Raw genomic sequence first — 18,738 nt, 5'->3', positions numbered from 1 at the left:
GGAACCACCCGCAAACCATTTCAACATGTTGAATCAACATGTCATGCATTACGTATCTCTGCAGATGTCATCCTAGCAGGATTCATGGTACGTGCACTGTACAGTACTGCAGCTTATTTTATTAAATTGTATAAAATAAGATTTTATAGCGTGGATTGAAGACTGGCTACTGGTATTATCCAGATTTAGTCTCTTTCACCTGTGGGATTGTACAGGGACTAAAAAGTTTGTTGTTTTTTTTTTAAACACAGATTCAAGTTTTCAAAACAGGATATTTTTCTTTACTGCTTCTTTCCCCATCCTCCCATATCTTGCTCCCCCGCAAACCCTCAGTTTAGAAAAAGACTCATTCTTGTTCATTCTGTCTCTCTCTTCCCCTCTCCCTCCATCCCCCACTCCACTCCACTCTGTCCCTCCTCACTATTTAATACTAATTAGCAACATTTAAATTATAATAGTGCAGGGAAAGAGGAACATTGTAGCAGATGGCAAGAGCTGCAGAAGAGAAAGTTCTCATAGTAACTGGTCAAAGAGCATGCAGGAATCGAAAGGAATAGGCCAGTACTAACTAAGCGAGACGCTGAGAGAGAGATTTTATGAAATCAGCTGAAGCAAGTGCATTTTAGAAACAAGAAGGTCAATATCAGATTGGATCCTGAAATAAGTGGGGAACCAGTAAAATTGTTTGAGGATGTACTTGTAATCAAACTGCTTTCTCCATGGAAGAAGGGATGCAGCATCTTTCTGTAAACGTTGGAGTCTGGATAGCTGCTACTGGGAGAGGCCCGTGGCATATACCTAATGATATTAAAACAGAGATGCTGTTGTAGATGTTCAAAATATGTTAACTTCTGAATTCTGTTTTTAACAGAAACAGACTGGTTCACTGTCCACACTGAATAGTAGATTATCTACATAGTGGTTAAAACAAAACAAAAACACCCTGGTGACCTGAAATTGGAAGCTTGTTCTGAATTATTTAAAGGTCTTTCCCAATAATTTGAAAATGAGCCTATGTGGATTGACATTTTTAAAATATATTTGATAAATGTATAGTGAATTTTTAAACACACCCTACCCATGGGATTCTTTGCAGTTATATGCAAAATGTGCAATGTATGTAACTCTTTAAGAATATTTTAATGCAGATTTTTTTCACTAAATCTTTTCGTATTAGTTTTGTACTTCTAAAAATTGATTGTTTTTATGGGTGTGAGAGGGGAGAGGAAAAAGTGGAGCAGCTGAGTATTTGGATAAACTATTTAGATTGGGAAAGCTCTATCTTTTTTCAGAGAGTTAAAGTGAAGTGTCAGAGTATCACTTAGATAGTCTCGTGTGATAGTGATACTACATCTGCAGATTTTTAAAAGCCTTGAAAATGGATTAAGAAATGATTTAGTAAGCAAAACAGCCTTATTTCATGTAAAATTAGAGCCAGGACCTCTTAGGGCTTGTTAGTTCCTGTGTTTTAACCTTCCATTTAGAATGGTGCCAATGTCTGTGGACAGAAATCTGAAAATATGAAATTTTGCAGCCACATATTCAGCCGAAGCTGAGAATGGCTGGAAATAATCTTGGGGAAAACAGTAGCTGGTTGCAAACAGACTTTTTTGTGTGAGATGCTGCAGCTACATGCTGGAAACTCTCAAGCTTTTATTGAAAAGAGGCCCAACTCTGGGGACGGGGAAGGAAAACAAGAGTGTTGGCTGCATTTAGTACTCAGCTAGGAGAAAAGATGACCTCTTTACAAACCTGCTGCATTTTATAGAAAGTGTCTAGTCTAAAAGAACCAACAGCAATATGTTTGAGGCTCAAGGTCTAGTCTGGTACAATCATATTCTTGAAGATTGTTTTCAGTTTTAAATGGCTGGAGCTTTCAACTTTCTAAATATATACACCAAAGTGACTGACTTGCCAATGAGTTAGATATAGGTAATGCAGTGGACATATGCTCATTTATGACTCCTTCACAATCTAGGCCATAAGACGTCAGGGTTAAGTGCTATCTTTCTTTTAAAATTGCCCACAGGACCTCTGACTTGAACATGAATAGCCATCAAAGACTGGGCAAAGGGAGCTTAGTATGTATTCTGAAGGATGGCGATCTTGATAGTTCTGCACTTTGCTAGAAGCACGCTCTGACCAGCTGAGGGGGGAGAAGAGAGGGCAATTGCCCAGGGGCCCAGGCGGTTTAAAAGGCCCCGGGGCCCCCAGGCACTGCCCTGGCAGCGCAACAAAGCTAAGGCAGGCTTCTGCCCGCCCTTGCTCTGCGTTGCTCCCGGAAGTGGCCAGTGGCACGTCCGTGCAGCGCCTCGGGAGGAGGGTCTCCACGCACTGTCCTTGGCCTGAGTGCTGACTCCACCACTCCCATTGGAGCCAATGGGAACTGTGGGGGCGGTGCCTGCAGGCAGCTGCACACGAAGACCTCCTGGGCTTCCTGCCTAGGAGCCACTATTAGAGGGGTGTGCTGGCCGCTTTCGGGAGCTACCCAAGGTAAGCACTGACTCCTTGACCCCTTCATGCACCCCTGCCCCAGCCTAGAGCCTGCACCCCACACCCCCTTCTGCACCCAAACGCCTTCCCAGAGCCGGCACTCCCTCCCTCACCCAAACTCCTTCCCAGAGCCCAAACGCTCAAACCCCCCACACCACCACCACCACACCCAAACTCACCCAATCCTACTGGGCAGGCATGTACAAGCCCTGGCCATGCCAGAACGTGCAACAGCAGCACAGCCTGCAGATTGCTGGGCACCAGCCAGCACAGGCGCAGCACTGCCTAAATGTCAGATGGACTGTATCCACACAGGTGCAGCTTGTGCGTGGGTGAGGGCCCATTGACTGTTCTGCCCTGCAGCCTGGAATTGCCATCAGCAGACCTGACCACACTGCAGCTGCGGTATTAAGTATGCTAGTTTAAGGTTTAACCCTCTCATTTTCTGAGCCTCATTTTAGAAAATTAAGATGAGGAAGGTTTAATGGCATGGAGAATTTTAGGAAGTCCCCAAGGCAAAATAGTTTAGGTGNGGGGGGGGGGGGGGGGAAGAAGGAATGTTACAGGAGAGAAAAAAGGTTGAGTCCCACGGGCTTTAAAGTACATTGGAAGAGTGGATATCAGAATTTAAAGCTGAATTGACTAAAATATAGCTATATTAGTGAATAAAAATATTCAAGCTGTCTGATCCTTTGGATTTCTAAATAATACTTAGGGGACTGAATGGATAGGGGATTGGAAGTAGAATAATGGAGTTTTTCACCTCATCCTTTTGCTTCAAGTTCAGTGCAGAGCGGTACTGACAGAAAGTTACTTTCTATTATACTATCTACACAAAATGGACTAATGTTCTCCTTGCAGTGCCAAAAAAGACAAGTATTCATGTCCCAGAAATACTCTGATTGGCACCCTTGTGGGCAGTGTCAGTGGATAGGTCGAAGATTGAATGGTGGGTATGGGCACTGTACTATTTGTCATTCGTAAAGATGGTCCCTCCAGTTTAGGGTTGATGCACATTGTTTGAGCAGCTTGTGGAAAGCACACAATGTTGCTGTCTGTGGAAAATATTACGTGTTCAACCAGGCTAAGTATAAACCTTAGAAAGTACATGTAAACTCTCTCTACTTCGTGTGTATGCTACCACTCAAACCATTTTCACTATTCCTACCTCAAGCCTGAGCTGTCTATTGTCTAACAATAGACGGATAGAAGGAAGAAAATGAGTATGACATCAATTATGCCTGTGAATCTTTCATAGCTATCAGCAAACTAGATTACTAGATAAGCCTAGAAAAATCCTTGTTGCTGCTTTGCACTATGGTACATCGGGAGAACTATTTTCAGTAAGTGTTTCTTACCTCAGAATCCCTACTGTAGTTTTAGAAATAAAATAAAAAAGCATGTAAGTCGTGGCAGATATATCTTCCTAGACAGAATACACCCAGCTTTTTGTTGTGCCTCACAAATTATGTAAGGCATGTCAATACCTGCTCGCCTGAAGTTTTCTGTTCAATTCATAACATCTTTTAACTTTACTGCAGGATATTTAGCTGAAAATATTTTATATGTAGCTTGCCTTCCAAAATAGCTTGTTGTCTTGAAAAGTTATATATTTTTTTAATTAATGTTCCTGTTGCACACAACTTGGTCATCAGCTGCCGCTTAGATTGCAGAGGAGATTGAATCCCATGGTTTTCCTTATGGTTTCTGTAAATACAAGATTTTAAAGTTTCTGTATTCCTCCACTGTCTAAGGTGGTAAAACTATGTGAAAGTACAAAGTGTTGAAGAGAATAGGAAGTTCCTTACCAAAAAAAAAAGTTTTTTTTTTTTTTAACAAGACATTAATAGCCAAGTTGTTACTGTAGCCAGGTAAGCTCAGAGTTCAGCATTCCATAAATACGAGATTAATTCTTTGAAATGTGTTCATTATTACCATGATTTAGGATTTCCATGGCCTTTGGTACTTACGGGTTCATATAAGTCAAATTGTTTCAAGTATTGTATCCAAAACAAACATAGGCTGGCCTTAAAGGTTCACAATGTTCTAAGATAATTTAATTTTTAAAAAAGATTTTGTTTCTAACATCAATTTTTATGCCTGAAAATTCAGTATAAAGATTTTGTCTCATATTCTCAATACAATCTTTTAATAGCATGGATGTTGTTTGTTCTAATTTGGTAAGATCTTTCACCCAAGCTCCCCTCCATCAGACCAGATAGCATTTCAGTATGAATTACTGAGTGCACAAATGGGTTTATCTCTTTCTGTTGTTCTTTAAATGAGTAAAAATAAATATCCAATTTAGGATACTTTTCACTTTTAGAGCTCTGTTAATGAATTGCCCAAACATTAGACTTAGTGTTTTGTTTTTAGAACTATATGTATGTCTCCTACCTTATCACCATACAGTATATTTTATCAAATTATAATCTAGTTTTAGTTCTCTCTCTTTCCCTCTCATGAGGGGAGGAATTTAAGTAAGGTAGATATCAAACCATAAACTATTTATACCTTTATCAGTATGCAGCAAAATTTTATCCCACTTCCTCTCCCAAATTGACTGTGAATGTTAAAATCCAAGTATTGAAAGGAACTCATTGCTAAAGGAACATTTCAGTAATTTCTGGGTAGCCCAATGATTCTCCATGAGCTACAGCCCAATATTTTAAGAGTTGTCAGAAGTTACTAATGGGCCTCTGTATCTGAGTTTGCTCTCTGTTCCCAGAGCTGAACTCTCTCAGAAGCCTGCAAAAATGGCTGCTTACCATCTGCACCCAAAGGAGTTGAGCTAATTTCAAGCTTTAGTTCCAAGGATCATATCTATAGAAAATGTATTGCATGTGTCCAGTTAAGTCAGAGACCTTTTTAATATTCGAGATTTTAAGTTACTCTCTGTTCTGGAATTGGGCGGAAGACCATAGCAGTGTGTTATTGTAGCGCTTGATATCTGAGCCAGTGGCCGTGTAGTATTAGAACTCTCATCTGTACATGTTAAGAGCCTGCCAGGAACATTTTCCTCCCAAGTTTAATGTGATACGTGGTGGTAAGCCATAAATTATGCCTTCAACTTTTCAAGTGAGATTATTTTTTTAAATGATTTTGGTTCAGTGGGTGTTAGGCACTTTTGAAAATCCCACTAGGTGCCTTTATGAATCTTCAGTGTCTAAATACCTTTAAAAATCTGGCCCTTACGTGCCTAAAAGTAAGTCTGTGCTACAAGCACTACAGTGACATAGCTGCAGGAGTGTGGTGTGGACATATGCTACAGTGGCAGAAGGAGTTTTTCCAGCAGTGTAATAAATCCACCCCCTTGAGAGGCAGTAGCTAGGTTGACAGAAGGATTCTTCTGGCGACCTCGTGATGTGTACACTGGGTCTTAGGCTGGCTTAACAACATCTCTCAAGGGTGTGCATTTTTCATACCCCTGAATGATTTAGTTAAGTCTACCTACATTTTAGATATAGGGCCGGGCCTCAGTCCCATTGCCTTTCAATAAAGTTTAGGCTCCTGAGTGCCTAAGTCACTTTTGAAAATTGGACTGCTAAGGGCTTGTCTGCACGTGGGGGAAATGTTCTGTCCAGCATTGTGATTTCTAAAAAGCACTAATGTGTTGTGCATTAATTGGTCCCTGTAGACCCTGTAGCATGCTGGTGCATGCTAGAGTTTCCATAGTGCAGTTTCACCTAGAGCTGTTTCAAACAGCGCTGAGTTAAGGCACACCAGCAGGGTCTGCAGGGACCTATTAATTAGCAGCACGTTAGTCCACTTTGGAAAGCACGCCCATGTAGAGCTTATTACCCCACCCTGATGTAGACAAGACCTGTGTCACTTTGGCAACTTTGAATATTTTGCTCTTGGTCTTTTCATTGCAATTGAAATCAGAACTAGTACTGTTACCAATAAGGGTATGACTTTCAGTTCTGTTCTAGGTTTGTGTTATATAAGCCAATTAAACTGAATGAATTGATTGTATCTTTATTTTATACTCTGTGCCTTTTTAAAAAAATTTGAGACAAGATAATTGTTTTTCTTTATTGTTGGCTATAGGAAACAGTTTGAAGAAATGGTATCCCACTTTAACATGGCTTCAGTTGAAGAACTTGCAGAATATATTGCAAAAGCCACTTCAGAAGCACGACAGAAAATGTTGAGAGATTTTTATGCTGGAAAGTATCCAGAGTTAGAGGACCTATTTCCAGTCAAAGTTCCAGTACATGTTTCAGATGGGTGTGAGGAAGAAGTGTATACAAGTCGTTGTAGAAAGAGAAGAGCCATGATAAAATGTGGACAGTCAAGGTCTGGTCCTTCAACTAAAGATCCTCTCTTCGTGACTGCAGAAATATGTAGCCAAAAAAGACACAAAGGAGAAGCAAAACAGTTTCACAATGATTTCTGCATACAAGATGCTGTGTGCCTTAATTCAAAAGATAAACAATTGTCCACTGTCAATACCCAAAATAGCATCAGTGGGAGAAACAGTCAACCATTCAAAGATTTTATGGCAACTGACTCAGTAAGCAGTAAATCAGAAATAATTGAAATGTGCTCTGTAAATATCACTAAAGGACAGCAGGACTCAGAGGGGACAGAATCTCCAAGAAAAAGATCCCTGTCTCAGTCAGAAAACAGAGAGAGAGAAACTCAGACTTACATGAAAAACTCTTTTGTAGACTTACTAGGAGACACCTCTGTTCTCAATGACCTCTTCAAAAGTAATGGAAACAGGCCTACAGAGCTGCCAAGAAGATCTCTTTCAGGACCTGCAGAAAAAGCAAAAGAACGACCAAAAGACTTCTGGGATGTGCTGAATGAGCAGAATGATGAGAGTCTCAGAAGGCTCACGGACATGGCAGTCATAGAGGAGCTGTGTGAAAGAGCACCTCCTGTTGCTTTGACAAAAAAGAAAGTTCATGAAAGTTCTCTTTGGAAACAAAATGATGATTTTTTATGGAAAAAATATAATCTAAGTGATTCAGATGAGTCTACATCTGGCACACACACCTTTTGATGTCTAGATATGAAAGACTGATCTTAAAGCTCAGGTAATAAATTCATCAGTTGCACAAATACAGCTTAGGAAAATTTACTGGTGTTAGTAGTATACATTGTGGGACAGCATTCCATTCATATCTTATTGTGACCATTGGCCTTGGGGCATACTGTAAGATAAGCTAACCTACGTTTCTGTATAATGGTGACATAAATGTAGGATCTTAGTGTAATTTAAACCCTGGCCTTGTTTGTAATCATAAGGAGGCCCATATTTGTTGTGACTTCAGTGGTCTCGTACTAGGGATTCTGCTGTGATCATAGAGGCATAAAACCAAATAAGATGTGTTACTTTCAATAGTACAACACTGCAGGGTATGACTTACGGTTTACTAATCCATGTCTTTAAGTCAAATGCTGTCTTCACAGCTACTGCAATCCATGATTATAGGTACACATTAGCTCTGTCACATCCTACTGTGATTTAACTCATGCTAATTTTAAATTATAAATCACTTAAGTTGTTTTCTTTTGGATTCAGATGTGCCTAAAGTTAAATGTAGCTCTGGGTATTTTTCCCTCTTGCTGAAATATGGGAGGCTCAGGCTGTCACTTTGCCAGCAGTCCCTCTAATGTTGCGTGGGTGGATCCCTGCAATCTCACATAAGACTGCTATTAAACAAGGTGGTTTTTAATCGGAGAATATGTATCTTTTTAATCAGAACTTCACATATATGTGTTAAATTATAATTAGAGAATTTTTGAGGACTGAATAACTCATAATGGAATTTGGAGCCTTTCACTCTTGCATGTCATTTATTGAAACTAGTCACTCACCTGTGCAAAATAATTTGGAGGCCTCGCTTATGATTCCTCGTATTTCTCTGGTAGGCAAGTACCCATATCACAAAAACCTTCTTCATCGCCATGGTCTCCAGGTAGTTAAGATAGTCAGCTAATATCACAGGCAGGGATGCTTTTTTTTTTTTTCCCCCCCACTCAAGTCTTTTTCAGCCCATTTCATAATGAAGTTCAGACAATTCCAGTTATTTTCAGTATCCCAGGTTTAGTGTTGTCTCTTAGTTTATTCTAACATTTGAGTGTCTAATATGAAAATAAACTGATGGAAAAATAACTTAGATCAAATGTGAGTATTTTATAATGTGGGGGGTGGGGGGAAGATATTTTTTGGATGGAAAGAACTAATTTGGTTTACATTTTTGTAAGAATTGTGCTCTGAAAAGAATAAATGTTTTATATACAATACTAAGTTGTACACATTTATATATAACATGAACAAGATATTTAGAAAAGGGGACATGGAATTATATGTGCAGCTGGCTTGTTGGAGGTGTACCTTGTTACATGCATGTGCAGTTACTGTAATTGCACTCGTAATGAGTGTATGCATATTGCAGCATGTGCAATTGTCTGTACCTATTTATAAAAATGTGGCCCTAAAAACTGATATCAATATTCACACTTAAAACACAGTTGTGTTTACTTTTACTGTAGAACTTACATTTCTGTTGAAGTAGTTCAGTTATTGAAATGAAGTCACTGCCTATAGTACAGTAGCTTGATCCAAAATGGCTGTTAACAAAGCAGTTTAATTGCACTCAAGCCTAAATAGGTGAGCTGAATAATTACATAGTCTAGAGGCTCCTGGAAAGAATTATGGTATTGTAGTAGAGACACAGGAGTGGGATTCAGATGTGATTTCGGTTTTCATGTCTGCCACACATTCTGTGACAACTTGGGCAAGTTACTGAATCTCTGCACTTCATTTTTCACATCTCTAAAACAGAGATCTGCCTGTGTAATAAATTGTGTCCCGTGGGCATGCAGGTCTTTGTTTCCTCACTCAGCCACCTCATGTAGATAAGAATTACAAAAGCTTACTAACTCTGTCACATGGGTCAGTAATATGGATCGGAGTCGCTGTTGTTACACCTTCCCTTATTTTGAAAATCTAATGCTAATAAAACATGATACCAACTAGGAAAAACCTATCAACTAATACAACCAATTATAAGAAAAACAAAACAATGTCTTGTATGGAGATCAAGGTAGATGACAAAAGTTGGAATTATTTTGCCTTTTAGTGGTATCTGTTGGGGCTGTCAAGCGATTAAATAAATGGTATTCTAGCATTGTTTAACACTGTGATAAAGCATGATTCATTTTTTAAATTGTGCGATTCATTTTTTAAAGTATTTTGGATGTTTTCTACATTTTCAAATATATTGATTTCAATTACAACACAGAATACAAAATGTACAGTGCTCACTTTATTTTTTATTACAAATATTTGCACTGTAAAAATGATAAACAAAAGAAATAGTATTTTTCAATTCACCTCATACAGGTACTGTAGTGTGATCTCTTTATCATGAAATTTGAACTTACAAATATAGAACTATGCACAAAAAAACCCTGCATTCAAAAATAAAACAATGTAAATCTTTAAAGCCAACTAGTCCAATCAGTCCTATTCCTTGTTCAGCCCATCACTCAGACAAACAAGTTTGTTTACATTTGCAGAAGAAAATGCTGCTTACTTCTTGTTTACAATGTCATCTGAAAGTGAAAACGAGTGTTTGCATGGCACTGTTGTGCCTGGGGTCGCAAGATATTTACATGCCAGATGCACTAAAGATTCATATGTCCCTTCATACTTCAACCAGCATTCCAGGGGACATGCGTCCATGCTGGTGACAGATTCTGCTTGATAACCATCCAAAGCAGTGTAGACCGACGCATTTTCATTTTCATCATCATGAGTTAGATGCCACCAGCAGAAAGTTGATTTACTTTTTGGTGGTTTGAGTTCTATAGTTTTTGCATCAGAGTGTTGCTCTTTTAAGACTTCTGAAAGCATGCTCCACACCTCATTCCCCTCAAATTTTGGAAGGCACTTTAGATTCTTAAATCTTGAGTTGAGTGCTGTAGCTATCATTAGAAGTTTCACATTATCTTCTTTGCATTTTGTCAAATTTGCAGTGAAAGTGTTCTTAAAATAAACAGCATGTGCTGGGTCATCATCTGAGATTGCTATAACATGAATATATGGTCAGAATGTGAGTAAAACAGCAGGAGACATACAAGTCTCTCCCAAGGAGTTCAGTCACAAATTTGGTTAACACATTATTTTTTTAACAAGCGTCATCAGCATAGCAGCATGTCCTCTGGAACGATGGCTAAAGCATGAAGAGCTGTATGAATCTTTAGCGCATCTGGCACATAAATATCTTGCAACATCAAGTACAACAGTGCCATGTGAATGTCTGTTCTCACTTTCAGGTGACATTGTAATGAAGAAGTGGGCAGCATTATCTCCAGTAAATGTAAACAAACTTATTTCCCTTAGCGATTGGCTGAACAAGAAATAATAGACTGAGTGGACTTGTAGGCTCTAAAGTTTTACGTTGTTTTGTTTTTGAGTGCAGTTACTTAATAAAAACCCTACATTTATAAGTTGGACTTTCATGATAGAGATTGCACTACAGTACTTGTATGAGGTGAGTTGAAAAATACTATTACTTTTGTTTATCATTTTTACGGTGCAAATATTTGTAAAAAAAATAAATAAAGTGAGCACTGTACACTTCATATTCTGTGTTGTAATTGAAATAGATACATTTGAAAATGTAGAAAACATCCAAAATATTTAATAAACTTCAGTTGGTATTCTATTGTTTAACAGTGCGATTAATCTAATTGTGATTAATTTTTTGAGTTAATCACATGAGTTAGCTGCAATTAATCAACAACACTAGTATCTATTGATAGCTGTTGTTTCTGAATGACTGTGGCTTTCTGATTGTATAGCTGCTACTTCTTCTGAAAACAGTTACTTATACAGTGGCGTGATTGCTGCTCCTCATAGTTGTCATTATTGCTCACAAAGCAGACTTGTGTTTCTTCTGTGCACAAGCACTGTCAACAGTATTTTGGATGTTATCAAGAAACTGAGCCAGTGTTCTCCTTTGCGATCTACTTATGAAAAGTGCTATGTAAGAGCTAGACAGTGGTATTATTTTGTTTGGCTGTCTCTGTTCCTTGTGTTGAACTGACCCCCAGATATGGATAGATATAGCAATTTCCTGCAATATCTTTGGGAGATCTTCCTATGTTAAGTGTATGTATCATTGTGGGCCAGGGATAATGTGTAATTCAATGGGAGAGGGTGATGACAGCTACTCCAGGAACTAAGAACAGTGTGGGATGATTGGGAAAATTCACTCTGGCTGTAACATGTTCAAAGAAGGGCTGCCACCTGGAGAGGCTCACATTTGCTGGTTCAAACTGGATTCTCCAGAGACCAACAGACAAAGGACTTTTGGATAGATCACCTATGTTTAAAGACTCAGGGCCTTCTGTCTGATCCAGTAAATGGACAGGACCGTCTGTCCAAGGGAGTCCCCAATCCTTCCTGGGAAGGGTTGGAAGGACTTTGGCCCTCCATAAGACCGATGAGTGACCTCTGGGGTCATCTTTTAGCATGTGTATAGGAAATTTTTTAGTTTTATATGTTTTCTCTGTAATGCTTTCATCTTCAGAATAAATGTTCTTGCTTATAAAGAGCTGTGAGGTAGCTCGTAACTGCTGGCAATTATGTTGTTCATAGCCTTTACAGAGAAAGCAAAGCACACACACTGGCTTATTTAGGCAGCCTGGCTTGCTGGAGATAAGTGTAGGCAGGCAACTATACAGTGTGGAAAATCCCCAGAGGGGAGAGGGAGAGACGGCTCTCCACCCAAAAGAGGTGATGGCTTAGGAGCCAGGATCCAAGAGTGTCTGTCCTTGAGGGACCATAGAGGGGGAATACAAGTGCAGTTGCCCAGAACTGTGACAGTTATGACACCTGAACTTGGTGAGAATGGTATAGCTGTTGCTGTGGCATATTCCCAGCTCTTTTCTGTTTGGAATTTAATATTCTCTTTCCCCTTGCAATGGGGATAACTGTTTTGTACTGTCATATGGGTTTTGGTTTTGGATATTGCTGTTCTAGTTTCCTCACACTTAGCTGTGTCGTAACTACTGCAGGGTTCTATTTTACTTCAGAAGTTTATTAAATGTTAGCAGTAAAGGGTTTTGTCCTTCGCCTCAGGAACTTCTCAAGTGGTGAGTCCCATAACACATTGTGAGCTGTTATAATATGCTACGAATGTTAAGTATGGCATAAACCAGCAAGATCAAGCTGTGGCAGTGGAAAATCTGTTTGGTGGGAAAGTACAGTGCACAAGCCACCTACAACTTCAGCTCAGCTAGCTGAGCTGTAGCCAGCTGGCACTGCCCAGGAAGTAGGTTGGTCAAGACAGTTGTGAAACAAACTTATTCAATACATACCACATTCGGTCTCCATCAGCGGGGTTTCTGTGAAGCTCTGGATAAAGTGCAATAGTTGGGGGGAGAGTAATGTGGTACTGCCACCTGCTGCCTAAGAATAAATCCTCTCTATCTGGGGCAGGTGCCTGCATTGGAGTAGGATATGCAGTTTGCCTCTTGCAACCTGAGCCTGTCCAGATTCTCGTTTATGGCAGTATGCACCCATATGCCTTTCTGACATGCCACAGGCCGAATATTATGCACAGTTCAGATCCATCTTAGAGGGCTGTGAATTTAAATAGATCTAGTCAGAACAAAGCCCTATAAATTTCCTGACAACTTTTTATAAAATCATTACATCCAGTTTCTGTGACTTCAGTGACTACCACTTTACATGCAAAATAGCTTCAAATCCCTAATACTCAAATTACCTTCTTAATAATCCATGCTTAAATGATTCAGAGCAGATGACTGCAGGGAATTATGATTAAATGTCAGAATGTGATGCTTCACAATCTAAAGAAAAATGTATATGACCATCTTTCATATATTATACCACACTAGGGACATAGTGGTACCCCAAATTTTGTTTTCATTTAAAGAAAAACTCAAAATGTATGTTTTAAATATCTTCTGAATGTTAGTAACATCGTTCTTGAAATAATTCAGATCTAAAGTATTGACATGATTGTAGATGAACTTTTTGATTGGCCAGTAGTTCTAATGTAAGAACATTTTGAGATGTTACTAACATACATGTATTCCAGGTGCACACTTAAAATCATGAGAAACAGGAAATGAAAAATTATTCTTTCATTTATATTCCTGTTAGTTCCCAAAGAAGATATGTGAATCTTTGCACCAATGGCTCCATTACCCAGGAGGCACGTTCATTAGATTCTAGGTAAAACATAAAGGTATCTATGATGCTTATTGCACACTGTCCTCCATTGAGGAGGGCAGGGTACAGCAGGACCAGCCCTGGAGGGACTCTGGCAAGCATTTTGCCTTCACGATGATGAATAGCTACTAGTCTATGGCTGTTGAATACCTTCGGGAGCTCTCTAATGCACGTGAGGACATCATACTCCTAGTACAGTGTAAGCCCTATTGCATGTTTGTCCCACTATGTGGGTCAGTGAGAGAGGAGTTTGGGGCCATGTGAACTGCCTGGAGTGCATTGAGACAAGTCCCTGCAGTCCCCAACCTGCATTCTGACAGGTCCCTGTGCTGGGGCAGAGGGTCCTTGTGCGCTCCCCCCACCTTTATGCTAGTCAGGATGGCTGTATGCTCGTGAGAATCTGCCCCACAGGTGTTTCAGCCAAAAGAAGTAGCAAATACAGGATCTGAATACAAATGTCCCACAACAGGTAGCTATGGCCTTCTACATTAATGCCATAGTAAGGCTGCAAAATCAAGCTGTCAAAATCAAGGAATGTATAATTAAGATAATGTTTAACCATAACTCTGCATCTTTGTGCATGTGTCACACACATAGACTATGTTTTAGATCACTTATATTGTTAAATACCATGAGAGGTCATATAAACTGTAATTTCTTACTTAGTCATATCTGAAATACATATTCTAAGTACCCTGCCTTACTGTTCTGTACTAGAGCCTCTGCACCTAAGCTAATATAACCTAATAGGACCAAATAAATTGGAGATGGAAAACATGATATAAGATTTCTTGCTGGGTTTTTTGCATGTAAAACAAATATGCATGTATGCCTATGTCTGTATGCAATGCGTGTCTTTGTGTGTAATAAATGTAAATAAATAAATACTGGATCTGACCATTGGTCCATGCGTAGTCCCCTGCCCATGTTGCAGAAAAGATTTCAATACACTACATATGGGGTGGGGGAATTCTTTCTTACCCACAAGTAATCATCTTACACTCGGAAACATATTGACTGGAATTAAATCGAGTGAAAAATTATTTCTCCGAGAGTAGAAAAATTGCTGTATGATAAGCATGTGTCTCAGAACCCAGAGCTATGGGGTCATGTAATGGAAGACTTTATCATAACGTGTAGCTACAGGAGGCCAGGGTATAAGGCTGCCAAGGGAACCTTAACCCTGAATTTTCTGACGCTCGTAGGCTTTGAAATCTCAAAATTAACACTGTTTTAATAATACCAGGATTTTGCTTTGAATGTAGTGTATAAATTGTTTTATGTGAAGAGTAAATGTTATGAAATTGTAAAACCTTGGACACTGAAGCTACACAGCAGCAGTCTGTGAACTGTGGTGGTTTTTGTGGTCTGGATGAGTGCCCACTGGAAAATAAGCTTAAATTTGATCTGGAGCAGATTCCACTTTAGGTCATGGGAAGCTGTTATAGGCTTCACTTTGTCTCTTTGTTATCCATTATGCACTTACTGTAACTAGATGCCATCTGAAAACTAAAATGGGAAATCTGACTTAAGTACCTGGAGCAAGGAAGCTGCTGTACTTAACAAATATGATGAAATAGTAACACGTTTAGGCTTTACAAGAAATAGGCATAAGCATAAGTGTCTGATGTATTTCTGTCACCTTCCTGAAACTGCATGCTGTTACCATTTTTATTGTATCCCCTGGTATTTTAGATGCAATCTTGAAGGCTTTGAGTTGCTTAGAATTATGATAGCCAATTGGGACACTTGAAGAAGGAGGATTCCCTTACACAGGAAAACAAAAGTAGCCTCAACAGAGGGATATAAGAAAACTTGAATATCCTGTGATTTTGACTTATGCAGGCTTATGGGAAGCAATATTCATCTGTGAGATGGACCCAGGCTCCCCATTTCTCCTCTCATAGTCATAAATTCCAAGCTCAGAAGGGATCATTGTGATCATCTAGTCTGACATCCTGTATAACACAAACCATAGAGCTTCCCCAAAATAATTCCTGGAGCAGATTTTTTAAGAAAATATCCAATATTAATTTAAAAATTCAGTGATGGAAAATCCTCTACGACCCTTGATAAATTGCTCCCAAGTTTAATTTTTGTCAGCATTAAAAAATTATACCTTATTTCCACTCTGAATATGCCTAGATTCAACTGACAGCCATTGGATCGTGTTAACCTTCCTCTACTTAAATTGAAGAGCCTGTTATTAAATATTTGTTCCCCATGTAGATATTTATACACTGTAATCAAGTCATCCCTTTTCTTTCTCTTTGTTAGATTAGGAGTTCACTCTATTTAGCTTATCGATGTGAGGCAGGTTTTCTAATCCTTTATTCATTTTCATGGCTCTTCTCTGAACAATTTATCAACATCCTTCTTGAATTGTGGGCACCAGAACCAGGCACAGCAGGCCAACAGCACTGACAGCAGTGCCAAATACAGACGTAAAATAACCTCTCTCTCAAGTAAGAATAGAGTCACCTATTTATGCATCCTAGGATCACATTGGCTCTTTTGGCTACAACAGGGGGCAGCAACCTTTGAGAAGTGGCATGCCAAGTCTTCAGTAATTTAAGATTTCGGGAGCTGGTGATAAATTTTACATTTACAGAGGCCCCCCACCACCCCGACAGAATCCCAGACTGGCAGCTGGCTGAGTGGGGCCAGTGGCATGGACCCTGGCTGGCATGGGCCGGTGGATAGAACCCCAGACCCACAGTGGGCTGAGCGGCTCAGCACGCTGCCAGTCTGGGGTTCTTCTGTCGGCCGGCCCCTGCCAGCTGGGGTCCCAGCCGCCAGCCTCGCTCAGCCTGCAGCTGGCCCAGGGTTCCGTCCATCCAGGCTGGCAGCGGGGGGAGCAAGGCCAGCGGCCGGGGCCCAACCCCAGACTGGCAGCGCACTAAGCCACTCAGTCTGCCACCTATCTGGGATTCCATCCGCCAACCCCGCTCAGCCCTGTGCCAGTCTGGGTTCTGTCCATCCAGGCCGGCAGCGGGTATGAGCAGGACCGAGACCCCAGCTGGCAAGGGGCCAGCAGCCAGAACCCCGGGCCAGCAGCGAGCTGAGCTGGGCCACCGGTCTGGGGTTCTGTCCACCAGCTCCTGCCAGCCAGGATCCTGGCCATCGGTTCCACTCATCCCACTGCTGGCCTGGGGTTCCATTCACCCAGGCCGGCAGCGGGATGAGCAGCACCGGTGTCCAGGATCCCAGACTGGCAGCATAGGTGGCAGATGGAACCCCAGACCAGTAGCTCACCGAGCCACAGCCCACTGCCAGTCTGGGGTTCCGTCCCCAGCCCCTGCCAGCTGGGGTCCTGGCTGCTGGCCCTGCCTAGCCCACTGCCGGCTGGGGATTCCGTCCATTCATGCTGGCAGTGGGCTGACTGGGGCCAGGACCCCAGCTGGCAAGGGGCCGGCGTACGGAACCCCAGAACTGCAGCGGGGGTCCTGGCCATCAGACCCCTCAGCCCACTTCTGGTCTAGGTTTCCGTTCATCTAGGCAGGCAGCCAGGACCCCGGTTGGCAGCAGTGTGCCAGTAAAAATCGGCTTGCGTGCTGCCTTTGGCATGCATGCCGTAGGTTGCCAACTCCTGGCCTACAGCATCACACTGGGAGTTTGTGTTCAGCTGATTATCCACTATGATCCCTGAATCTTTTTCAGTCACTGCTTCCTTGGGTAGAGTCTGCATCCTGTAAGTGTGGTCAGCATTCTCTGCTTCTAGATGAATACATTTACTTTTAGCTGTACTAAAACACACATTGTTCACTTGCACTTAGCTTACCAGACGATCCAGATCACTCTGAATCAGTGACCTGTCGTAGAATCACAGAAAATTAGGGTTGGAAGAGACCTCAGGTCGTCATCTAGTCCAACCCTCTGCTCTAAGCAGGACCAGCCCCAACTAAATCATCCCAGCTAGGGCTTAGTCAAGCTGGGCCTTAAAAACCTCTTAAGGATGCCAATTTCACAGCCTCCCTAGGTAACCCATTCCAGTGCTTCACCACTCTCCTAGCGAAATAGTGTTTCCTAGTATCCAACCTAGACCTCCCCCGCTGCAACTTGAGACCATTGTACCTTGTTCTGTAATCTGCCACCACTGAGAACAGCCTAGCTCCATCCTCTTTGGAACCCCCTTTCAGGTAGTTGAAGGCTGCTATCAAATCCCCCCTCACTCTTCTCCAGACTAAATAAGCTCAGTTCCCTCAGCGTCTCCTCTTAAATCATATGCCCCAATCCCCTAATCATTTTTGTTGTCCTCAGCTGAACTCTCTCCAGTTTGTCCACATCCTTTCTGTAGTGGGGAGGGGAGGCCAAAACTGGACACAATACTCCAATACTGTCCTCTTCATTATTTACCACTCGCTCAGTTTGTGTCTCATCGGTGATGATTTTTTTCTTCCACCCTCCCATTCATAGTGCCTGGGTCCTTTATTGATAGGATTTGTCATCATTTCCCTAATGGCAAGCAAGCTGCTGGCAAATCTTAAAAATGATGTGGTCCTTACTCAAAGTGTTTGACTTTAACGACCTTGTTACTTACAGCCCTTTCTGGAGGTAGGGAGTTTTTTGATCAAATGATAGCAAGCTAACTCAAGTAGCATTTGGCATTCTTCATTGCTCAGACATAAATCAGTTAGACATCAGACCAGGATGTGGTGTGGAGATGGTGTTGGTCTCGTTGGTTTCTGATAACATCAGGGCACTTGAGATCGATGTCCACATGAACATCATTAGATTTGACAGAGACTGATACTGTTAAACATAAGGTACTTGCTGATAGGAGCAGATAGACTTGGTACATGGTAGCTCACCTTATTCCTTTTAGATTGTTCTTATTACTCCATGTGGGTGCAAGGGTGTATCTGCATGCAGTCAATTACATGAGGAAGGCCCAAATAGGGAGACTTCATTGGCACAAACCAGCTCTTGTTTTAATGAGCAGAGCTATCTGAAGCAATCAGAATGAGGGTGCAGAGCCATTTGTTTTTGTAGGTGGGCATATACATAAATAAATCCAAACT

General features: G+C 41.0%; 1 protein-coding gene across 1 annotated transcript in view; it reads left to right on the top strand.

Moving 5' to 3' along the window:
- The window catches only part of ERCC6L2 (ERCC excision repair 6 like 2), an 81,378-nt gene extending 71,651 nt beyond the window's left edge, over positions 1 to 9,727 (top strand). Inside the window, exon 15 of the mRNA XM_075067212.1 lies at positions 6,544 to 9,727. Within this exon, the coding sequence (XP_074923313.1) occupies positions 6,544 to 7,504 (961 nt within the window). The 3' untranslated portion in view covers positions 7,505 to 9,727. The remainder of the gene's footprint in view (positions 1 to 6,543) is intronic.
- Positions 9,728 to 18,738: the final 9,011 nt, after the last annotated feature.

Source organism: Chelonoidis abingdonii, chromosome 6, assembly GCF_003597395.2.
Source record: "Chelonoidis abingdonii isolate Lonesome George chromosome 6, CheloAbing_2.0, whole genome shotgun sequence".
NCBI classification, from domain to species: Eukaryota; Metazoa; Chordata; order Testudines; family Testudinidae; genus Chelonoidis; species Chelonoidis abingdonii.
Note: the sequence above shows the minus strand (reverse complement) of the source record. Positions and strands in the feature narration are given on the sequence as shown.